Below are 9,353 nucleotides of genomic sequence, written 5' to 3'. Positions count from 1 at the left end.
TAAAAAAGTATGAAAGATGTATATAGCACCTATATTAGTATTTTTTAACGAAATATATACATATGAAAGTTGTGTTTATAATTATTCTATTTTTATTGAACAACACATTTTTATAGTTTATAACTTTCTTATTATTATTTTTATTACTATAAACTAAAATTTAAAAGATAATAACAAAAATATAAATGTTTTTTACATAATAACTACTTGAAGCATTCAAAATGCGACTTATGCAAAGTTTTATTACGATTCAAATTAGTTACAAAGATATAGAACAAATAAATATTTTGTTTATTTACAGCATAACTACTTTTTGTATCGGAATGCAAACTTTACACAAATCATCTAAAATTTTTTAAGTATTTATATAAAAAGATTTAGTTTTTTGTCATTTTATTTTATAATTTCGATCGATACATTTTTATTAAAACACAAATAAAAAAAAATCCTACTTCTTGTAATAACCTTTGATCTAAATAATAAACCACCGTTAATAAATATTTCATCTTACTTTTAAATGCAATCTGGAATAATATGTAAAACTATTTCATAATTTTTTTGTCATTTTGAAATATGTGTAATACATCTTTAATTACTTTAATTACTTTAGCTGATTTAATAATTTAAATATGTATTGTATAATAATAATAAATCATAAATCAATGACTGCATTATATAAGTATAACTGTTCAAATCAATACGATAGAAATTATCCATTATAGATTCGGAATATAAAAGCAGATTATTTAAGGTTCAAAGAGACTTGATTAGAGATTAGGATAAATAAATGACTCTGGAATAATGACTCTTATGTAATATTATCACAATTAGTTTCGTACCATCCTGGCACCAGGAAATCGAACTGTTGCATTTATAACACACTTTCTTCCCTTGTAGAAAAGTATTACTGAGCACTAGGAGTATTTTGAGGCACTACTGTAATAGTGCAGAAGTGTTTAGTAATACTGAATAGTGCTAAGATCTTCTATATATCCACGTTTCAGCAAGATACAAAATGCAGGAACCGAGTATGCATCACGGAAACTAATTATTAATAACTCTATTTTAAAAAAGCACTTTCAGAGGCTCTACGAGCACACTCTGATCAAACTGAAAGTAAGTGACGGATTTCATTTATATATGCCTACTTATAGGGATCCGCGTCATTTTCTCCTTACGGAAAACGAGTCCATCTTGCGGCGGTACTGAGTATTACACCACTTGCTTGGCGACGTCTATAGCGTACATATACTCTGCAAGCGACATAATACGCAGTATCGCCGCAAGATGGACTGGTTTCCCGTAAGAAGAAAATAACGCGAATCCTTATAAATAGGCATATGTAAATTAAATCCATCACTTACTCTCAGCTTGATCAGAGTGTGCTCGCAGAGTCTCTGAAAGTGCTTTCTTAAAAATTAAGTTATTAATAGTTTCTGTAGTGCATATTCATTTCCTGCATTTTGTATCTTGCCGAAACGCGGATATATAGAAGATCTTGCCACTACTCAGCATTACTGAACACTTCTGCACTACTACAGTAGTGTAGTAGTACAGTTCCAGATAGCACATTATATTCTTAGAATATTCTGAGAATATACTAAAAAGGTCACGTCTGATATTCGTATGATATTCCTATGTCCGTTGCAACATTGTTCGCAGTATATCCTCAGAATATCGAGATGAATTTCGAAAATTTTCCTTAAGAGTGTGTAAGAAATATCTATTAAAAATAATATTCTGTTAGAGAAGAATATTATTTTTAACAGATATTTCTTACACACTCTTAAGGAAAATTTTCGAAATTCATCTCAATATTCTGAGGATATATTGCGAACAATGTTGCTGTGGACATACATAAGAATATCATACGAATATCAGACGTGACCTTTTTAGTATATTCGCAAAATATAATGTGCTATCTGGGGTGTGCTATAGTACAGTAGTGCTTCAAAATACTCCTAGTGCTCAGTAGTACTTTTCTACAAGGGAATTGCCTATTCCTGTAAATCGATCGATTTAAGAATAGCGTATCTATTCTGTCAAGTCTCTTGAAACAGTTATAATCTTTTAAAAAATAGTTGTATATCACAAGAATCTCAAAATACATTTGAAATATAACGATTTAAGAAATCTTTTTGAAATAGAAAGATATTCAATTGCGCGAGAACAATATTCTCACAAACACATACGTACAATCTGTTATAATATTAGAAATTATAATTGCATCGAGTTATAGAAATCATAATTACATACGTTTATATATATGCTTCACATATATTCTTATAAATAAATTCAATCTTAAAGTAAAAATGGATAAGTGTACATTATCGGATAGATTAGCATACTTCGCTAAAGACATTACGCTTAAACTGGTTTCCAACACATTTCCTTATCGATGATTCTGCGCCGTAATTTTTGTTCGATAACAAAAGAAAAATACACATCATGAGCAATTACTATATTTTTATAATAAAATGTTCGTAATTCAAATTTTATCTCAATAATACGATAACGAATAAACAATTATTTATTATCTAAGATTTTTTAATATAATTATTTCACTATTAAGTGTATTATTTGACTTTAACAACTGTATCACTATAACATTTGACTACAACAAAGATCTATAATTATATGTAATCTATTCTCATAATTTATATGTATATACATAAATAAAATGAAAACGGTATTGATGATCGAATTTCATAAATGATATAAAGGGTTGTATAAATATGTGTGTGTATATATATATATATATATATATATATAATTTATAGTAAATATTTTTATTATTTACAAATGTATTAAAATTTCTAGTGTTCATCAATTCGTGAATAAACGCGAGAATATATTATAGCATTTACGAGAATATAACGTTATTCTCGTTTATTTTATATTGATTTACATATCAAAGATCATCGTTTTTTCATCACGCAGGCAAGAAAGTCTGTATCTGACGCGTAGTTATTCTAATGACGTAGACGATTCCGAACTTAATGCGGCGGCTTCTTATTTATGTAAACATACGTGGCAAGTTTCTAAACGAACCGAGATTAACTTACCTCCACATTGATATATGGGTTTATTATATTATTAATAATGTGTTATAACGTAAATGCAACTGAATCCATTCTTTCGCAATTTATATTTATCACAGATGATTTTAAAAACTCACGCCAATTCTTTCATCTCGGGCAGTTTTACTATTTGCACAATTCCAACGACAACGTTTATGAAAATTGCGCTGCAAATTAGATTCCGCTTTATCATTTTTAACGGAAACTATGACTTCTTGCCAGCCATCCACGGTGAAATTTATCACACTTGATGGTTCAAAGCTGATTGGGAAAAACCCGGTCCGGCACTGTTTCCAGTTTCCATAAGCCCGCAGCAGCAGCGGCCTTTAATCCCCACAATCTGATTCCGTCACGGCCAAGCGAGAAGAACGGCTGTAAATATTTTGATCCGACTGTATTTCTATTTTGCATGACCGCGATTTGCGAGAAAATCGTAAAAGCGCTTTCGATTAAATGCACAAGCACGAATGCAATATAATTCATGAAAAGGTACCGTATATATACCTCGTCTAATCATTTCGAAGAAAATCTCATTTAAAATTATTAAAAGTATGACTGACGATATATATTCTTCCTCAATTACTCAAATACTTAATTTATACAAGTCAATTTTCTATTGTATTTTCTATTATTTATATGTAAATGTTTTTCTTTTGTACGTACATGTATTTGATAGTATATTACAAGATACTATCGCACGTCTTGATAAATAAAAAATTTTGTTTAATTTTCTGTAATATGACTGTTAATTATTGCAATTAATAATTTCTTGTGTCTACGCTACTTAAGATATTGATCAAGACACATTCTGTGCAGAGTAGGGAAAATTACTGATCTGGTAATTCCGTCGATACGCCGACGGCAAAACCGGATTCTGAACCAATTATTTGATGTAAAAGATGAGTCTCACCAATAAGAAGGTACATTCCATCATCACAGAACGAAAGAAACAAAATTTCCTCTTTTCTTGGACCAAATAAAGAAATCACATCTTGACCATGAAAACCAAGCGGAGATAAAAATCTAAAGATAAGGAAAAATGAGTTCTAAGAAAATCTTCAGAGGAAAATGTACTATATTTTCATCGTTTCTCTCTCAGTCGCTGGGGTCATTAATTATTGGCGTTGTTATATCGTAATTACTGTCACTCACGCGAATTATCGATAGAAATTATAAATGAACTTAATTGCAGCATCTAACATAAGATATATTTATGTAGCTAAACGTTGCAGACAAGCTTGAAAAAAAAATATATTTATTACAAGTCTATAACGTATGATCTATAATGAAAAACTTGTAAAATACATAATTTTTGAAATTTTTGCATCATTTTTTAGGATTACTCCCATTTTGTCGTAATAATTGAGAATCTTCAGTTAAAAGTTACGTATGAAAATTTAGCGGACACGCCATAAATAATAAGATAATTTTTATCTTCCATACTTTTTTTTCCCATTACGCGCATGATAAAGATTATATTGCTATGAACTGTCGACCAATGCAATAATTTTTACAATCTGCTCTTGTTTTCATATGTTGTTTATCTTTCAAACATTAACGAGAAATGACGGCGTGCTTCATCAGAAATACTAAAAATGTAGCATTACAAAAATCAATGCTTTCCAAAGGTCTTCATAAGATAACGGCACCGTTTGAGATATAATTTCTTAATGAATATTTTCCGTGAATAATCGCATCAAAGTCATTTTTGCTTCCTATCACTGTTTCCATAGGGAATTCATATGAATAAACAACTCGTATCTCGAATCTTTTCTTGCGAACAATATCTGCAGATTCGTGATGACGAAGACGTGGATTTATTAGCTTAGTTAAATGCCTCAACATTTTGTTAAAACCGCAAAAGCCACGATAAATATGGGCGTAAATGTAATGTGCTGACGAAGCTGGAAAAGTATGAAATTCATTATCATTGCTGACAATGCAATTTCACGGTTCGCTATTCAAAAAAATAGATATAGTCATTCCAAGATTGTCATAATCTTTCGAACGCATACCTAAGAAATGAGTCTATCCATTATTTGCTCTCAGTTATTATTGATTAATTAACTATTAGAAGAATAATATCGTAACATCATCATTAAATTTTTGAATTGTCAAACACGTATATTTGATGCTGTTTTCTATATACGAGTGTTTGACACTATCAACAACTAAATGTGCATAATTTTTCTATATATAATATAGGATTTCTTTTATTGTATCAACCCAATTTATTTTCATTTATTATAAATTAAAAATTATATTTAATTATTAATAATATAATTTTTATTAATATACCAGAAGAAAAGAATGTTAATTAATGCTTTTACTTAATTATGACACATGAAAAATAATATAGGTATATTATTTAGAGTTTACGTATCAATAATATAAAAATTCCACATTATTTTTTCTGCATTTAGACATTTCACAAATATCTAAGTTTTGTATAAATTTAAATTTATATAGGGAATTCACTGGAATTTACGCGCATGAATGAACCGAAATTAAAAGGGTGACTGACAACATAACTTAATCGTCGTGATAAATTGCAAGTACATTTTCTTTGCGAAACTTGACTCGCAGACGCGCTTTCAGAAAATACTTTCTTATCTTAGCAGCGATTTGTATACATCACTTCGGGAAGACTTTTGCGTCCACCAAGATATTGCAAACTCGACAACCGGGGGAAGTTGCAGTCAAGTTTCCCAGACAGACCCATGACTCGTCGACTTCGTAGTGGGGATCAGAGTGAAGCCGAGCGATTTATATAGAAGGAATGCTTGCTACATTGGCATTTCAGTTTCGAACGGTGAATCGCACGATCATTAAATTTCCCGGTTCCGTTGGATACCGTTGGTGAAATCCTCGTGTATTTATTCAGTTCAGAAAACGCCTCGATATATTCGATAATTATGGTAAATAGATTTGATTGTTTCTTAATCTACTTAATTAATAATCTCTTGTATTATACAAACTGTATTTATTACTAATATTAGTACTAATTTAGAAGAGAAATTATTTGACAATTTATATTTACACTGCAATATTTGTATTGATTAATTATACAAATCTTCATTTTATGATGAATTGTATTTCAATATTAATGTTAGCTAATGATAATATACATATATCTAATAACAATGACAACTAATTCAAGGCTACTGAGAGTCAGCGCGAGAGGAGGTGCACGATTATTGTAATGTAAAATATAAAATGATTACACCTTAAATGTACTAGTGTTTTCTTTATTTAAAATTCTTGTACGTTTCGTCTCACTTTGGAGTCCTCTTCAGCATTTTCAATTCTCCTACACTACAATATATCGGTTTAGCAGTCTGCTGAGGAAAAGTCACTCACAAATTATCAAATTTATAGTGGCTTTTCAACACACGTCAAATAATTTGTCATGAAGTTTTGGAATTTCGCAAATTTAATGTTTAACATTATAGAATGGTTTATGTGCCATTTTATACAATAATATCATTATTAATGATAAACCAATATAGTATAGGAAAATTGAAAATGCTGAAAAAGATCCCAAAGTGAATCGAAACGTACTAAAACTTTAAATAAAAAAGACACCAGTAAATCTAAGGTGTAATCATTTTATATTTTACATTACAATAATCGTGCATCCCCTCCCGCGCTGACTCTCAGGAATTAGTTGTCATTTTAAAAAGAGAGAGTCCTATCTAAACATATTTATTCATAATATATATAATCTTCCCAAATAACTTAAATTTGTTAAATGGTAGAGAAACGAAATTCTTAGCATTTAAATTGAAATTATTCTTCATTACAGTTGAAATATATTATACTCTTCGCTACTGTGTTGTACATGGTGCAGTCGCAACGACCATGGCACGCTGGTACCGGTAATCGTCTGCCTCAGGTTCTACCTCAATATATTGACGAGCGTATAGCGGCGGAGCAAGCAACTCAAGCAGGTCAAGCAGGTCAAGCAGCTCAAGGAGATGAAATAATCCCAGCGGGTCAAGGAACTCAAGGAATTCTAGTGGGCCAAGGGACTCAGGGAATCCCATTGGGCCAAGGGGCTCAAGGGATCCCAGTGGGTCAAGGGACTCAAGGAATTCCAATAGGTCAAGGAGCTCAAGGAATTCCAGTAGGCCAAGGGGTTCAAGAAATTCCAGTGGGCCAAGGAACTCAGGGAATCCCATTGGGCCAAGGGGCTCAAGGAATCCCAGTGGGTCAAGGGACTCAAGGAATTCCAATAGGTCAAGGAGCTCAAGGAATTCCAGTAGGCCAAGGGGTTCAAGAAATTCCAGTGCGTCAAGGATCTCAAGGAATTCCAACGTATCAAGGGAGTCACATTGGTACCGATAGCTCGCTGCTTGGAAATCGAATAGGTGATGAAGACAGTGGCTTTGCAGCTGCAGCTGCACCGCCCCTAAGCACGACTATAAATCCAGCTGATTTACCAGTCGATGCTCACGGCGACATTGACTTGGTAAATAGGATCAAGACCTGGCCGAGAGACAAGCAACCTTTTTGGTACATTAACTGGCAGGCGATTCAAGCCCATCGTGGCGACGTGAACAACACCGCCCGGCCAGCCCAAACGCAACCGAATTCAAGATCGTTTTTCGCGGGTTAAGACGCCGAATGAATTGTAAATCGAAATCAACAACCAACAAGACTGTAAATTTAAACATTTGTTTCTAATAATAGAATAAGGACTCAATCGTCGATATATACATATTTATGGCCGTTGATGACGACAGCGGCCTATTCCTAGTCAAAACCGTCTCTTTGAAAAAATATGCGATTTCGTATTTCGAAGAGTCGTCAATCAGGATTATTACGTCGATCGATTATTACGGTCTCTCGAGGATAGAAGATTCGGAGGCGATCGAAACAAATGTAACGTGATTGTGCGAAATCGCATGCCTTCATAATAGAATTAGCGATCAAATTTTTATACGAAAAGACAGAAATGACGATATATTATGTGAACGAAAGTTCAGCCTTTACAAAATAAATTTTAGTACTTCCAAAAAAATGATTGTAAGCTTTTATCTCAAAATGTTCAAACTGCAGAAAAATCGAAATATATTTAATAATCTAACGATTGCGTTATCATTGTGATATCTTTACATTATGCTGTAATCTTTCTGCAGCCAATGCAGCCAAAATTTCTGCTGAATCATAATCATTCTCTATATTCTCTAATACTGCAGCGCGCTATGAATCAGTATAATAACTATGACTTTTCGTAAGGAAAAGATTTATAATTAGAATTGTCGATATCTTCTTTAATCCGATTAAAAATTAACACAAATACCTATATGATTGACGGTATTATTAATTGTTTTATAAATCAAGTTTTCAACAACGCGCGGTTTGCATTCAATAGAAATTTATCAATGAAGTCATGTATGTGAATGACACCGGAGCGCAACGCGCAACGCGATCCACGATCCACCTGCCGCGCCGCGGACTGCGCGGAGGTGCGGAGAACAGTCGGCGCAACGTCGTTTACGTACTTTACGTCGTACGCGACTCGACTCGTCGCGATTGGCTGGTCGTTCTGCGCACGTTGTCGTGCTCACCAGTGCTCACGAAGGCCGTGACGTCAAGGTACCATCGGCCAATGCCATCTCGCAGATCCGCAGTGTTGGTCGGTGTTCGTAGTGAGAGCGCGCGTGCGATACGCGAGCGGCGAGAGTGTGTGCGTGCACTCGATGGGTACGTGAGAAGCCACGCGGAACGGTGGAAACGCGAGGACGACCTGGACGACGGAGCCAGCATCTTGACTCGCGAAACGGCGATATGTTAGTCGAGATGTCCGTTTGAAAGGGGCAGTTGGTCGCGCGCGTGCTACTTGCAATTAGTGGAATCGGTGGTTAGGAGGGAAGGGGAGAGGAGATAGGGGAACTGTGGAGAAGAGTGAGAGCGAGAGCGAACCAGCCAGAGAGTTGAGAGTGGTGGTGGTGGTAGTGGAGGAGGAGGAGGAGGAGGAGACAACTGGCAATTGGCAAATGCGTCTGGCCGTGGCGCGACCGACCGCGACCGCGCGACATACACTCGACTCACACACGCGACACGCGACTGACGCGACGGGAGCGACGGAGATCGCGGGGGTGAGCGTGAGGGAGAGAAGGTATAGCGTGGAGTATAGTATCGCGCCGCACCTGACAGTCCACGCGGCCCGGCTCCCGAAAAACATTCTCGCCACGCTATATACACGCGAGGACCGCGCCGTGTTTCACTCGGAACGCGAGCGCCATTGGCAATGTCGGGAAGTGACAG

General features: G+C 34.6%; 1 protein-coding gene across 3 annotated transcripts; it reads left to right on the top strand.

Annotated features, from left to right (window-relative positions):
* Nucleotides 1–5,863: 5,863 nt before the first annotated feature.
* Nucleotides 5,864–8,528, top strand: LOC108761053 (circumsporozoite protein). Of its 3 annotated transcripts, none has more exons than XM_018507384.1 (3): nucleotides 5,864–5,998; nucleotides 6,886–7,210; nucleotides 7,319–8,528. In XM_018507384.1, the coding sequence occupies exons 1-3, from the start codon at nucleotides 5,996–5,998 to the stop codon at nucleotides 7,696–7,698; spliced, it is 708 nt and encodes a 235-aa protein (XP_018362886.1). In that variant the 5' UTR covers nucleotides 5,864–5,995; the 3' UTR covers nucleotides 7,699–8,528. The 3 variants fall into 3 exon arrangements, with proteins under 3 accessions (XP_018362886.1, XP_018362885.1, XP_018362883.1); XM_018507383.1 differs by having other exon boundaries at nucleotides 6,886–7,334; nucleotides 7,395–8,528; XM_018507381.1 differs by having other exon boundaries at nucleotides 6,886–8,528.
* The last annotated feature ends 825 nt before the right edge of the window (nucleotides 8,529–9,353 follow it).

Source organism: Trachymyrmex cornetzi, unplaced genomic scaffold (genome assembly GCF_001594075.2).
Source record: "Trachymyrmex cornetzi isolate Tcor2-1 unplaced genomic scaffold, Tcor1.1 scaffold237, whole genome shotgun sequence".
Taxonomy (NCBI): domain Eukaryota; kingdom Metazoa; phylum Arthropoda; class Insecta; order Hymenoptera; family Formicidae; genus Trachymyrmex; species Trachymyrmex cornetzi.
Note: the sequence above shows the minus strand (reverse complement) of the source record. Positions and strands in the feature narration are given on the sequence as shown.